This window comes from Cyprinus carpio, chromosome A20 (genome assembly GCF_018340385.1).
Source record: "Cyprinus carpio isolate SPL01 chromosome A20, ASM1834038v1, whole genome shotgun sequence".
Classification (NCBI taxonomy): domain Eukaryota; kingdom Metazoa; phylum Chordata; class Actinopteri; order Cypriniformes; family Cyprinidae; genus Cyprinus; species Cyprinus carpio.
Window position 1 is genome coordinate 20335835 of NC_056591.1, and position 16602 is coordinate 20352436.

General features: G+C 35.9%; 1 protein-coding gene across 1 annotated transcript in view; it reads left to right on the top strand.

Annotated features, from left to right (window-relative positions):
* The first annotated feature begins 6207 nt into the window (after nucleotides 1-6207).
* LOC109056048 (polypeptide N-acetylgalactosaminyltransferase 14-like) overlaps nucleotides 6208-16602 on the top strand; it is a 52082-nt gene continuing 41687 nt past the window's right edge. Inside the window, exons 1-2 of the mRNA XM_042778335.1 lie at nucleotides 6208-6651; nucleotides 14619-14788. Of these exons, the coding sequence (XP_042634269.1) occupies nucleotides 6517-6651; nucleotides 14619-14788 (305 nt within the window). The 5' untranslated portion in view covers nucleotides 6208-6516. The remainder of the gene's footprint in view (nucleotides 6652-14618; nucleotides 14789-16602) is intronic.

Consider the following 16602-nt stretch of genomic DNA (forward strand, 5'->3'; position numbering starts at 1 on the left):
CTTTAAAATACAGGAAAGAATTAGCAGAGAATGCAGTGTGCCCGTTTATAGTTTATTTGCTTGCTGTGCATTGTTTTAGTTCCCAGTTCACTAAAGGAATTATGCAAATCTAGGCAAAACAAAGCAAACATGCTTCCAAAAATGTGTATTTTTAATTACTATTGCACAGCTGTGGAGAATGCAGCAGACTATTACAATCTGGCATACTTTACTGGAACTGTAGCACCCTTCCACCACTTCCACCACTAAAATGTGTGTTTTCAAGGCACTTATATCTTCTCCATCATTTGATTTTTATTTGATGAATTACTGCTGCCATAAAATGCAAATAAACATCTCTTTTTAATAAAATTCAGTTTACCTCCTTCTGTCTGTGGGTGGTAATAGTGCTGTGTTTTGTAAATAAGCCACAATCTATAAATAATAAGCCTAATTTACATAAAAAGAGGTGTATTTGTGCTGTATAGAATCACAGCGACTTCCACTGATTTTACTGCCGATACTCTCTGGTTAAACTAGATAGTCTCTGGTTTGCGAATAAGATGAGGTAATGAAATGAGTGAATTCGCCCCACGCTGTTTTGTCTCATCTGATTCTGAATGCTATCTTACAAACCCAGGACATGCAACGTTACGGTGATAACTAATGTGGATTTTTGTCAGTTATATGAGCTGGAGGATGACTCAAAGTGAGCATGTGATAAAGAGATGCTCTGACAAAAGTGTGACACACATTCAGTGGATTCATACCAAGTTAGCTCTATTTTCAGTAGATGACACCTTTAATTGATGCAGCGACTGGGGACTCATGTACCGCAAAGTCAGATGGGTGTGAAAATACAGAGGGACTGAGAAAGAGGGAGAAGTATTGCTGCTGTTTTCCCTAAGCATGAAAAATGAGACAGAGTCCGTCTCAACCATATTATCCCTCTCCCAAAGTGCTTTGTAGACAGCCATTCATCTTTCTGCATCACACCCCCTTTATCTGTCACACCAGTCTCATCTCTACACCTCTTATCCTGCTTCACTATCCTTCTCCATCTGAATACAATTTGCTGAAACTTTACCAAAGCAACTCTGGGTCTGTAACTCATCTTCCTTGCCTCAGACCGCCTGACACTGACCGTCATGTCAAACATCTCCATTGTCTGATTATCACTGTTGCCTTCAGCTTCATAATAGCTCTGGCAGACCTGTTACAGATGTAGTGTTTAATGACAAACAGTAATCAGGAGGAATTTGGTGGAGCATTTAATCTGTGGTTTTACAGCTTTGTTCATGGATGATTTTATCCCCTGAGGCAGATTCTTATGAGCTCACTTACTCCGCCTGACAGAAAGTGATGTTGGAACAGTATGATAAAAAAAGCACCGCACTGAGAAAGAGGGGTGGGGGGATCACAATTCGGCTATTTATCTTAATGACAGACTTTTCTTTAATGGCGACTCATTACTTTTTCATGTTTAAGTTCAATGAATAAATAAAAATGAACATTAGAATGTAGATAAACTAGCTTTTCTGTATAATTAAAATGTTAGTTTTAACAAGTAATGCAATGCTGTTGGTATAAAAATCTTTACCAGCCTGTCCAGCTCTATTGTACCTTAAGTAAGTTGTTTTACCTCAGAAAAATGGCAATGAGAGTATATTGTAGGTGTTATTTATGCAGCTCTGTTTATGGTATTCTCTGTGTCCTGGTCATCATTGAATTTTTTAGGTTTTTGGTGGCCATTTGCGTATGCTTGTGTCTGAAGGTGTACATTATTTGTAAGAAATTAAGGCTATATTGGAAAATATTCCTCTGTTGTTTTGTTTCTCCATTCTTCACCACTCTTATCTGAATTTTTGGCAGGCAAGAGCTCTGCAAGTGACTCCTGTTCACATCCATCAAGTGGTATTTGGACAACACCCATCCAGGAGAGTGAGATTGTTTGTGTGAGTATGCAGGACAAACACATCTCACAATACTACATTCAGAGAGATGAATGTCTCTTCTTTGTTGTTTTATCTACCATGGTTATTTGGTGTGAGAGATGGTGGTCTCAAAGAGGATATTTGATGATAAGCATGCCAGTGAGAATAGCAGTTCTATTCAGGATGACGTTAGTCCAGTTGACCCAAAGACAGATAGTTTTACTCCTGAAAGACCCCATAAACTCAAAACAGAAGTTTTGTGGCTTTGAGGCCATGTGTATTAGATTAGTACATACTAATGTGAGTTTTTTTCTTTTATTTCATTATTTAATTTAATTAAATGTTTTTATTTTAAAATTATTTATTTTTTTAAATGATTAAATTAATTCTTTTTGTTTTTTTCTTACCGAAAAGCATCCAACAAACTATCTGCCACATTTTCAGAACTGATGGCTCAAGTGTTAGGTTAAAATCTAATTTTGCTTTACTTTTACATTTTAATTTAATTTAATTTTATAGACCATTTTAATTATTTTTAGCACTTGAAATCTAAAATGTATTTCAGGCTTTTGCTCAAATAATTATTTTGTTCAATTTAATTGAACATAAATTCAGTTTTTGTTCAAGTATATTTGTGAATGAATTATTTTTCTCATGTAAATTCAGTGAAACGGAATTCACTTCCAATCGCACCTTGCCTGCGCTTTGCTGTTGATCTTTGCTGACTATGTGGGGAAGGCTGGCTTGAAAGCCTCCCATCTTCCCCACTGGCAGCTCCTCCATTGCTTACAAAGTGCTTCATCTCTCTCCTTTGAGGCTGGCCTACTGTGCTACATCTGATTAATGACTGTGCCATTCCAGCTCAATTTATTACCATACATTTCACCGTGCAATACAATCCAGCACGTTCACCCTGTGCGGAGGTATTAACATTGTGCCATGATACTTGACACTATAATACTGAAAATTATAAGAACTTATTTCTCTGGCTTTTGAGACAAATCCATTAGGCTGACTTGAATAATAGCTGAGCTGAATCTAAGATGGAACCTACTGCCCCTCAGGTGCTTATATGAACACATTTAATAGTCAAAAGAGCTGATCCTTCGAGGATCAGAAATAATCTGACCGCATTGAATAGAAATGATCAAACTGTGATATTTCATACATTACCTGCAAGATATACAATACTCTGGGTGTAGATTATAGATATAAGCATAAATGTTCTTTTTAATATGAGAGAAAGTGTCGAAAATAGAGAAAGTTTGTCAGCACTTTTGTGCCTCAACAGGCAGATTGTGATTGTGTGGAAGTATGTCCTTATTAAGCTCTCCACATTCACTGTCTGAACAAACATGCTTTGACTTCTCACCGCCACCATTTATTCAGTTAAAGTCAGCTTCTTTTCCCCGATCTTCACAGTTCACTAGACAAGATTCATCTTGCACTTGTGGAATCTAACTCTGCTCCTACAGTCCTGCCTCCGCTTTGCCTTTCCAACATCCAAACACACAGGAATGCCTCATCACCTGTCGTTCTGCTTTTACTTTCTGGCTGTGCTGGCACTTTTGCACATTTGTGCCAAGAACAGCAGCACTTTTAAATGTTTTTTCATTTATTTTTATTTTATTGCGCCCACTCAGATAAAGCATAGCAATTTAAAAGAATCTCCCCACACTGTCAATAGACTTTGCAATACAGCATTCTCATAGATATCCGCCATATATATATATATATATATATATATATATATATATATATATAGCGTTATATATATACACACACAGCAGACAACATCTTTTCTCTCTTAATTTACTGTCTTCAAATGGAATACATGCTTGTTTTACCAGTTATTTTTTACTTTACAGTGCTTGTTCGGATACTTATAGGACTGGCTGTCCTAAATGATGCTCTCAGATGTTGTTTCTCTCTTCACGCTCCTGTTGGCTGCTTTTTTGCCCATCCACTGTTATCGACCCATTAGACAAAGCAAAATGGAATTTCTTGCTCTCTGCACCCTTTTAGTCTATTGTTTCCCTTTCAGTCACGCTAAGGTAATTCGTTTTTCAGGAGCCGTGTTTCACTCCCCTTTCACTCCTGGCTGATTGCCTTGTAGAACAGACCTGTCCATATAACATTATCCTTGGTCTATGCTCTTTACCTCTAATTTATCTGTCTAGTGAATGCCAGGATAACCAGGGCCTTTGATATATCCATGTCCCCCTGAAATGCCATATTCTGTTTGGATAGTTTTTGTTGGTCAGTGAAAGTTTTATACTAAAAAAAAGTTTTGTTTTTAAATCTGTAAATTAAAACAGTGTGAGCCAGTATCAGTGAACAGTAATTTATGACTGCCTGAAGTTGTGAAACCAGCAAAATCATGTTTAAAAGATAACAGATTCATAAGAACACTTGTTCACTGGATTTGCCAAAGTTTGCCAATTTTTTTTAAAGTTTGTCTGAAGCACTTGGTAGCAAGTTAACAAGAGATTCACAAGCAAAACAATGTTTTGCATTGGCCAGCTGCAAGGCAGACCAGAATGTGCGCTGTTGACCAGAGCGCTGTTGACCAGAGGTTTGGCTTCACAATGCTGACTGAATGGTAACATCTAGAAGTGAGGCAACATCAAATTTATTAAAGGCAAGTCAGCAAAATTAAAAGGAAAAAAAGTTGTATTCGCATTGCATTCCTATTCCTAGTACCATAACTAAAATGCGTTATGAAAATTATGGAAGAAAGGCCAAGCAAACCAAGAACACACACTCATAAATACCTGCTCCTTTGTCCGTTTTATCAAAAATGAGAGACAAGTACAAATTAAGTTTCTTTCCTGTCTTATACAGAGTGATTTTCCAGAGATGCAAGGGATGGCATGGAAAGAATCATGAAATCAATAGATCATAAAACACAGTTTTATCAAGAATCACACATGATGGCCATTGTTTTAGCAAACTTACTTTCGTAGTGGCTCCAATCATGTATGCAACTCCCACTTTTCACCATCTAATAAAATTCCAGTGGATAAAATCAACTTACTCTCTTAAAAAAAAGGATTTTTATTGGAATCTATGGTTTCATGAAGAACCCTGAACATCCATACATGGAAAATTTCAATTGAACAAAAGTTTCTTCAAAGAGGAAAAATGGTCTTGACGCTAAGAAAAAAAAAATATGTTCTTTTAGGAACTGTTCACTGAAAGGTTCTTTGGGGAGCCCAAAATATTACTTTAGGCCATCATTACGAAAACCCCCTTTTGGAACCTTTCTCTTTAAGAGTGTACATTCTTTCATTGAATGTCCTGCTGCGCTCTCAAATATGTCAAATTGTGAAAATAACTTGGATTACAAACACCAATTCACATCAACTTTAACCAATTTAGGATGAGAGATTAATTGCAAAATAGAGAAACAGAATGCTTTTTAACAGCCATGTAGCATTAGCAACACTGAGTGTCTCACGAACACCATTCACAATACTAATGAATATGCTCAAATTCGACAGTGGGTAGCATAACTAAGGAAGCTTTTCATGTTTCTGTGAAAATATTCCCTGAGCTGCATATTCAACCTTTGGCATACGGCATAAAAGCTAATTAGAACTATGCTAATGTGCTCCCTCAGGCCCAGCGACTGAAGAGGAAACCAACTATGTGCTTTGATATATCTGGCATGCTTCAGCAGGCACTAACAAGGATGACTCTGAGACACAGACCCTGCGTAATATAGGTCTGTATTCTTCAAACTTATTTTTTACAGGTGGCCTTATCATGTCTTGCAGTGCACTTTTTAAACACAGTCCTCCTGAGGATAAGTGCCCTGTTTCAAGAATGAAATGGTGATAGATCAACCTTAGTCTCAGCCTCAGACAGTCTGTATACCTACTGGCTGCCTGATATTGAGTTACAAGAAATGTAACACAGTTATCTGAAATCATTGGTTCAAATCTGATTTCATGTCTTAGTGGAATTTAATTTCCATTAGTTTTTTAGTCAATGTTGATTACAAGATCAGGATTTTATATATATATATATATATATATATATATATATATATATATATATATATATATATATATATATATATAATATATATATATATATTTTTTGATTGCACGCACAACGAACTTTTATAGGTGATAATAACTTTAAATATATTAACCATAGACGTTTTCATAACTTTGCATTTAAGTATTTATTCATTTCCATGGCTTTGCAATACTACAAATCGAGCCCTGCTTATTGTGAGACCATTTCACAAATAACGGAGAGAAATTCAGAGCGAGTCTACTGTGTAAGAAGCGCATCAAGAACAGACATGTCCGTAAAAAAAGCGCTGTTCCGCGGTAGGTGGTGCTAAATTCATTCATGTCGGTACCTCGGTGGTTACACAGGATGATTTTAATCGCGCTGGACAGCGTCCAGCGTCACCCACAGTCTCAGCAAGTCAGCGCGCTGCGCACGAGAGCGACAACCTCATTTCTGGATATTAGGCACGAGGGCGCAGCGCAGCGCGCGGAGTCGAGAACACAAGATCGCCCTTCCTTCGCTGAGAGAGAAGCGCGCGAATGGTTTTCAAACTGAAATGAATCGTTAACGTTTTAAAATGAAGAGGCTTTCTCGAAAGCTGACTTTAGCTCTCGCAGCGTTGTTTTGGATAGCCGCTTTACTCTATTTTATATTGCTAAATAGCCGGAAAATACTACCTGACCAAAGAAACGAGCAACCGCAAGTAAAAGAGGTGAGTGATACATCATGATATGTTAGAAATAACAAACCTCATGGACGAAATGGCTTGATTTTTGTGGTTTCTTGCTTTTTAAATCCTGTCAGTAACTCTTTAATATTAATTCTTCGGATAGAAAATATTTGTGAAGGTGCACCACTTTTACTAGATAGCCTACCTGATCCAATAATAAAGGGCAAAACTGTCCATTATGTATTATTATTTTTATTTTTTTAATATTATTGGGTTTGTAAAACAGGTCAGTTTAGTGAGATGAATTTTTGAACTTATTCTGAACCAGGAGGATAAATTTATCTTACTTTTCCCTCGGGAGACGAAATATGCTTTGCGATAACCTTTTCACATTTTATTTGTTGACAATATAATTCTGTAATAGCCAATTTGGTCCATTTTCCTGTTCAAACATGGATTTCTATCAGTATGATGGACGCACTGAAATAGCTTTAATATACAGGATATAATTTATAATTATAATTTAATATATAATTTAATATACACGTGCGTACACGAGGGAGGAGATATTCAATCTAGATTATTGCGTGAAAAGTAAATATTTACATAGGCTGTATGAAAATGGTCGTAATTAACGCTAAACGAACCTGGAACATTTGTACCCCTGACATTTGCTTTAGAAACAAGTGTTCAGCCCCTTTTGACTCCCCACAGGAAAGACAAAGCACAAATGAGAGTTGTTTCTCATAGACAGCAATGAGTTTTATTAAGGTTTATTTCTTAAGGGAAAGTCTTCTATTTTACTCTTGACAAGTAATAATCTCTCAGGTGGTTCATCTTTTCTGGAGTTTCAGAAGAGTCTGTTTGCCAAGATACCGGAGTCTGAGATTTCAGCATGAACTCAAAAATCTAATTATGTGTGCTGTATTATTCACATTCATTTTATAATTTCTAAACGGTCTCATTTGTGTTTATTTTATTCATCTTAAAGACAAGGAGAAACATCTGGGACAAAATGTAAGGGTGTATAAATATGCAAACTCAAGATGACTGAACTGTCATATATTTTCTCTTATATATTATATGAAATATACTATATAAAATAGTTTGGTATGTGTTAGATTAAATAGTGAATGAAGGAATGTATAGTTCTCTAGTTCTGAAGATGTGCTGGATTTTACCAGGAGGCACCAATCAATAAATAATTCCACTATTTTGTTCAATAGCTATCATGATTAAGATAGAAAGTAATGTAAATAGAAGGTCAAGGGTATTCACAAACAGTATAAAGCGAGATGATGCGCATATGTGTTGCCTTAATAAATAGATCTAGCTGCTGTATAGATCTATGCTGTAAGTCAGTTTTTCATTCAAACAGCGGCTTGTATATGACAATAAAGTATCACTGAGGGCAATGGGCTATGAAACATGATGTATGGTGTAATATATCTCAACACTGAGCAAAACTATAGGTACGGAAATATGAAAACAGTTCGCAGATGCTCCTTACATCTGTACAGAGACAATGATGGACTTTTTATGGTTTAATGATCGGATTTATCTCAAAAAATGCAGAAAGAATTCTTAGCTTATGTATGCTTAAGTATTGATGGATTTAACTTTTTTTATTCTCAGTTTCTCTGTACATCCTTGTGAATGAAATCCTTGTGTGAGTATGTAAAACTAAAAATAAGTTAACAACAGTTAATGTGGCCTTGAAAATCTCCAGGTGATAGATTTTGCAGACAACTAAGCACTTAGCACTGGTAGAAAAATGTCTACTTTAGTATTCTGTGTTGAGCATCATGTTTCCATTTGCTGTTTGCTTCAATTTCTATTTTCTATAATAACCCTGACAGGCAAGGCCGAACCTGCAATAGCTGTTATTGGTGAGGATGAATGTGAAATACAGGGTTGGTGCAGCGGCTTTTGAGGTGAATGCGGTGTGTGTCACGGTGGCCAGTGTGTTCAAACCATTCATCAAATGGTGGTGACATCTCACTCAGATTCGATGGGAAGATACTCCCCCATCAGCCGAGAGATGCATTATCTTTATAATAGTAAGGGAGGACTGAGATATCACCCATGACATCTGCTATTACCATGATTCATGGCAGATTTGTCCCACAATACAGATTACACAAGCAGACAGTGTTGTTGTGGGGTATATTCATAGTGGCTTTGTGTGACTGCGTTGAGGTGTTAGACTGGACAGATGGAGTTTGATGGATTCATTATTTGCCTGCACATGAATTCTGACAGAACATTGGAATGAATCATTTTAATGCAACACCGCAGACCAATTTTACAGTCATGCACGGATTCTGTACCTGCTGAGAGTGTGCTGAGGCCTTTAAAAAAGGAGCAGGATTTCAAAAGAAGTTCAGATGTGTGGTTTAGTGCATTGCAAGAGGGCAGAGGCTTTGGTGGAAAAGAACGCTCTATAAAAAGGACCCACACAACCACACATACAGAGTACAGACGACAGGACAGGGAGGATCCAATTACCACTTCCTCACTCTGTCCTCCTCCTCTCATTAGAAGGCTGTTCTCTGTGGGAGCCGGGGGAACACTGAGCCCCAATTGTTGCAAAGCTCAGATGCCCTGATCATTGACTGTGGAGCATCAAGAAACTAATGATTTCAGGATGGAGCGTGGGGCTGGTTGCGCCAACGCTGTCTTTTGAAGGTGACTAAAATTAAGCAGATTGGAAATGTGACAATTGAAATTTGATTGATTCAGAACCTGTCATCTTTTTTTTTTTCATGTGCTAATTAAATTCTCTTTCTGTTACTGAGTATTCTAAAAGAGTTAATTTTGCAGTGAGTCATCGTGCCCTAATCCAAAATGTCGAGATTAACAATGATGTTACATTTTTACTAGCGCTCTCACGTTTTGTGATTTGAATATTAGCTCAGCCTGTAGGCTTGACATTTCGCTTTAAAGTTGCTAGGCTGTTTTAGACAAACTCAGAATGAATGAAGAAGACGTCCCTGTGGTGTTGTGAGTAATAAGAACTAAATGCTGGACTAATATACTAGGCATAATATATTACACAACTTCTTTTTTTTGCCCTGATTTGCAGTCTGGATGAGTCAATGCTGATTGCCGAAAGTCAGTCTGCAGATTTTGGGCAGTCCAGTTTAATACATTTCACAGAGAATTGTGTAGTGTAAAATGGGCACAGACTATATTTTTTAGCTTCAGATTATGAATCCATCCAGTCTGAGGATATCAAACATATTTAATATTTTAGCCTATTTTAGAACACACTAGTTGCGTCTGAAATTGCATAAGGTCTAGTAGGTACTATGTTTGGTTTGAAACTTTGATTACATGGGAATTTTGTGTTCTGAACAACTTGAAAGTCTTGTAGTGTGTGATCTTTTAGTGTACAATGCCCAGCTTTTCTCGTGTTCTGAACAACTTGAAAGTCTTGTAGTGTGTGATCTTTTAGTGTACAATGCCCAGCTTTTCTCTGTGATATTTACAAAGTCGCCAAGTGAATGATACTTAGTGTTTTTAGATTTTAAAAGTTGTGTTTTGTATTCCAGCCTTAGGTATAGTTGAACAGGCCATTGCTGAGGGTGTCTAGTGGGTTTGTTTATTTATTTAATTGCAGTAATACTTTTAAGGAGATGAATTTATTTATGCTTTAAAGGGTTTTAGTGTGCAATTCATCCACTTTTTAAAGCACAGGGCATGGAACTTAAAATTGTCTGCTGTAAAATATTATGCTTATAAAAATACCTATTATAATACAAATGTCTCAGTTTTTGTGAGAACTATGGGAGTTTTGTGCAATAAAGGTTAGAGATATTTAGCCTATATATTTGTTGAATATCTGCTAGCAACCCAGTTGAAGAGATCTTTTCTTGGATTGAGTCTGTATTGTTTACCTGTTGGGCTATGTACACATGCAGACAGACATCTTTAGCTGTTGCTCACAGAGTTTTTTAGTACCTCACAGTGAGCTTTGCATTTTTAAACCAGCAAGTCAAAATAAATAAATAAATAAATAAATGTTTAGCTTTTAAAAACCATATCTCTGTCCTGTTCCATTCTGTTGCACTCTGTCCAGTTGTGTCCAAAACTGACTCCTGTATGAACAGTCCATGAGAGACTTGTATGATTGGGGTCCCTAATTATTCAAATGTGATTTTGAAAATATGTAGTTTTGCATATCCCTAATGAGAACATTTACATACTGTTTTTATTATGAGAATGTGTGCATCTGCATTTCAATATCAGCCTGGCTTTTAGACAGACAGATACCACCAATATTATCAGAGGTGGAAAGTAAATAATTACAAATACTTTCGTTAAAGTACATTTTTTATTATACTACTTTCTTGAGTATAATTAAATTGTGCTACTTTTACTTTTACTTGAGTAAAATAAAACTAAAGCATTCAACTTCGCTACATTTATTTTTCACCAAAAGTACAAAGTACAAAAATTACTAAAAAATAGACAAAGGTGGCGCTGATGGAGAAACAGAGTGAGCCGGCACTGGACTAGCACTTTTGCCAGCAGCCATATCACCCTGTGGCCTAAAACTGGTCGCCCACTGAAGCTAAGCAGGGTTGAGCCTGGTCAGTACCTGGATGGGAGACCTCCTGGGAAAACTAGGTTGCTGCTGGAAGAGGTGCTAGTAAGGCCAGCAGGGGGTGCTCACCCTGTGGTCTGAGTGGGTCCTAGTGCTCCAGTATAGTGTACATTTTTATGTGCATCTGGCTGATAGATCAACCATGATTTATCTGTCAGTCAGCGTGTTTTGTATGTGTGTGCACATGGGCAAAGAGACAAGATGTCTATGTATGACCAGACGATTTATTCATATCCAAAACGAGATGATGTGAACATGCAGTGCATGTTTCATTCATACTCGAAGCCGGAGGGCGCTCTCGCGCAGAAAGTCCAAAACAGCCTAGTAAAAGTAATATATAATAACTTACCATGTGCAGGAAATCCCTAATCTGGACAAAGGCATCCCGCTATGGCTGTAGCTAAAAAAATAATAATAATAATAAAGCCTGTCAATTAGACAAAAGTCAAAAGTTGTTCTTTTTTTTTTTTTTTTACATTTCTGTCCCCCTCATTTCTGAAATGATGGCTACGCTCCTATGTGTGCAGTACAGAAAACAGAGCAAGTCTTCTTGTGCTTGAATGGTTTAAAGTCATATTACAATAAGAGGAATCGAAATTTTAATTTCATAACAAGTAGACGATTCCTGACCTTAAATGTCCTATTCCAGAATTGGAATAGATTTTGGATTCCCAAGCCTAGGAATGGGTTAAATAAAATGCCCTTTTTTGTCCTACCGAAAATGTGCCTGGAGTCCACCTTTGTTATTATAACAGACTACATTATCAATGTGATTTTAACCATTCAAGTCAAGAAGACTCACAGGCTGTTTTCTCTGCTGCACACACATCCTTGTGTAAGTGTTCTTTATCTTGTTGATTTTAATTCATAGTATTCAGCTAACTATGAAATATTTTGGAATGAGATGATATCTACGATTCATTTCTTTATTTCTTTATTTTTAACTTATTGGAATCGAAATTAGGAATTGTGCAACCTTACCCTTACCCCACATTATTTTTTACTAGAATTTTTCCATTCCATTCCACTGTTTTAGACCCTTTCTTTTCTTTTAAACCTTTACTTACCCTTCTTTGCTTTTTCCCTTCTTAAAAACAACCACATAATCTTATACCTGAATGTACTTTTCAAAATAAGTTATAAAACAGTTGCTCCTGGCAACAGGGATAGGTAGTATGTTTGCTTAACATAGTGTCAAACATGGCAATTTATGAGACTGATATCATGCTTTGATCCAAAATCACTATATAACATCAGTCGTGTTTGAAACAGTTGGCTTCTTTGGTTCCATGTTGCTTCTTATCACAGAAAATATTTTTTTATAAAATTCTATACTGTGATACAAGCTATGTCAATTAGCAATGCATTTCAGTTGTGTGTTTATTGTCTTCCACGTTTCATCAGTCAAAGCATCTATATCTGCATGTTATTCAGCTGTAGTGATATCAGATGTATTTGTCCATATAAGGGATTTCCTAGGTCTCACTTGTGAAACAGACATTATAGTACATGGGTATTAGGATTAGGGTTAACCCTGTTCCATAATGCTCACATCATCTAATTTTGGGTAAAAACAGAAAAATAATACTAAAGTACTTTGTAACACAGTAATTTGAGTAGATTTTCAGCAAAATACTTGAGTCATATTATTTTTCAGTACTTCTACTTGTACTCAAGTAAATTATTCCTTAAGTAGCAATATTTTTACTTAAGTACAATTTCTTAGTACTCTTTCCACCACTGAATATCATCTGATACTAATAGACTTGGAAACTGAAATGGCGAGTGAAATTGAAAGCCCAGCCATTATCTTATGCTAAGCAGTCTAAAGAAACAGACATGTGCAATTACCCACCTCTGTTACTGGCTGTAAAGATGCTGTTTTAAAGCAGCAGGCCATGACATCCCAACCATGCACGCAATACTGTGAAATGACTTGTGAGCTCACTGGTGAATTCTTAACTCATTGTGTTTACAATGCCCTGAAGTCTACTCACTCCAGAAGTACAATTTAATAGCTCAATATTAATGCTGTTGTTTTATTCTAAAAAAGAGAGTATATATGAACTTCCTTGAAATTATTGTGACTGAGAAATTTGTTTGGCAAATTCACAGACAGATGAAGACAAAAGGCAACAAGACGCGCTCTTCGGGTTTTGTCAGATCAGTGTGTTACCCTTGTTTGTGTCTGTTGGCATTAGTTGGCGCTTGTTTTCACCAAATGAACACAGTGAATCAGCATTTGTCAGGTTTTGGAATGTCTGAGAAATGATACTGCAATTGGTTGGATGTCGCCTTTGGTCTGTGTTTGTTGGCACAGTTTGAATTGGCCTTTAAGAGGTGGTTTGTGCTTGATGACATTTGGGTATTTTTTATTTTTCTAGGTACTTTTCGGGTTCTTTTTAAATTATATATTATGTTTTCTGATCATACTTGATTTATTCTTCACATGTATGTGTATGACCTTCATTAAAGCTCATATTTGATCAATTCTGTTTTTTTGTAAAACAAAACAAAGCAAAAAAAGGACATCTTATTCTCTGTATCCCCTTAGTCCTAATTAGCAATACCTCTGAAACTGCACCTGTCATAAACATGGGTTATTGATTTACGATGTGTATTTTCATTGTTACAACACTCGCTATTGTTTTAAGCAGAATCTCTACACAAATATGAATGCTAGTGGCAGTTATTTCCATGGAGGGCAGTAGCTGCATTTGGGAATGCAGGAGAGAAGGAAGGCATCGTCATCAGTCAGCATTCATACAGGCGTCTGGGGAGAAACTACCAACCTGCTGGCATGGGTAATCACCAACCCCAACCAAAACCAACAGCCTCCAGCCCCCTTAATGGTCTAACATCAGCAAAAAAGCACAAGGAAATAATAAGTGGGAAAACATGGAAACTCTCATGCTGCTGTCGGTGCAGAATGTGGAGGTTTATTAAATTATGATTGATATGGCCTTATGGATTTTAAGACATAGTGTGTTCAACCCTCAATATTCGTGACTACAGCTTGCTGTGTGCCTCATATTTCGAGGTGTTTGGTGTGATGGTGCTTCAGAATGATAATTGAGAATATTGCCTACAGCAACTTTTTTTGTTTTGTTTACTTTTTCCCACTCTTTTAAATAGTTTACTGAACGTGTCTTTCCACCAAGTGAACATACTCATATCAGAGTCTTGTGTTTTGCAGTGGATTATTGTTATTATTATTATTGGATTTGAAACTATTTACTTTGAGAGATACTAGGATTTGGTTAGACCTATAGAAATGAGTAATGTAGCCTAAAGCATCTTTGATTTCCAGTGTTTTTGTGGAACAAGACAACAGACAGTGAAAACTGGACAGGTAAATAATTTCGGTAAGTCTGATTCCTGTGTTTTCATTATGTTGTAGATCTCAGATGCTGAGTGGGATGACCTGCTGGAAGAGTTTGAAGAGAAAAACTACCTCAATGCTCACAGATGGAAGCCAGGCCAGGACCCCTACAGTCTGTATGCCTTCAATCAAAGAGAGAGCGAGAGAATCCCCAGCAATAGAGCGCTCAGAGACACCCGGCATTACAGGTAAGCCTCTATATATAACATCAACACTTTAAAAATTAAATAAACTGATGAGTGTGTGTGTGTGTGTGTGTGTGTGTGTGTGTGTGTGAGATCTATATATAACATCCACATGGTTCATTTTAAATTAATGAATGTTCATCTGTGAGTTCTTGAAAACTTTTAGAAACTGATGAAACGTGTACTGAGATTAAAAAAAAAGAGTAAGGATTAAATTTGACGAGCAAAATTTTTATGAGTGCTTCTCAGGTTCTCTAAAGTCGATATGCTGTACTAGATTATGAAGCATTTACACTACTATTCAAAAAAAGTTTGTGTTTGGTAAGAGTTTTAAAGTGATTTTGAAATAAGTTTCTTATGCTCACAGAGGCTGCATTCATTTGATCAAAAATGTATTAAAATATTATTACAGTTCAAAAAAAAAACATTCTATGGTAATATATGGCAAACTTGAATTTTCAGCAGTCGTTACTCCAGTCTTTAGTGTCACACGATCCTTCAGAAATCATTCTAATATGCTGATGTGGTGCTCAAGAATGATTTCTTCTTATTATCAATGTTGAAAACAAGTTGTGCTGATAGAATAATATTCAAAGAAATCATAACATTGTAAATATTTTTGCTATCACTTTTGATCAATTGTATGCATCCATGCTAAATAAAGTATTAATTTCTTAAAAAAAAAAAAAAAATCTTAATGACCCCAAACTCAAATTTTGGTAGAATTAATCAATCATTTTGAGATTGTTCTGCTGTACTATCAGCCTTTGGTTCTAATTCAGCAATTGCACAGACAAAACTCGACAAAACTTTGCCACAACCACATTTTTCTCACTTACTGCCATATTCAATGGCCAGCAAATGTATAATATAAACTAAAAAGAGGTGGATCATTGTTGTTTCAGAAATTCAGCAGATATCAATTATTTGATTGTTAATATGTTTTAATTTGCAGTGGTAATTGAGCTTCATTATGAATGCTTTCTGTGATATTTGGCAGCTCTCTGTGGCAACATGACCTTGTGGTATTTGTAGACCGCTCCTAGCCACATTGCATTTTCACACTGCAGCACTGTGGGAGGTCACTCACTCATTAGTGCACGTCACTTTCTTCAGTCAGAGTGCCACATTTAATTTTGCTGCTATTTCTGGATTCTTTTCATGTTTACCATGTTTACACCTAGATATTAACATCTATCTCGTTTAATCAGATCACATGTGATCAGCTGCGACAGATTTTCTCTTGTTTACACCTCATGTGACCACTGTGATCAGATGTTAAATCCAGGTATAAACAGGGTCGAAGTCTTGTGTATTCACAACTGATAAATCTTTATTTGCATTCCATGAATAAACAAGAACTTTGATCATAACTTTCTCAACATCATAGTCTCAGTTCAGAAAACTCATTTACTTTTATATAAACTTTAAAAGTATTTATTGTTCAAGTAAATAGGTTAGAGATGACATCTGCAAACAATACAGTTTCACAATACAGTTTTTCATGATTATATATACAGTATATATATATATATATATATATATATATATATATATATATATATATATATATATATATATATATATTATTTTATAAAAAAAAAAAATCAGATTTAAGACAAATTATAAGTTAAAAGATGTCATTCTATTATTTCTAAGACAAAATGCTAAACATTTCTTTGCATAATTGAAATATGTCCAATAACACAACTAAATTGTAATTTTAAAACAAACCCCAAATCAAATAAATAAATAAATAAATAACACAAATAAAAGAAATCTCTTCATATAAACAAACTAAGGCTTTGAATGTGCTG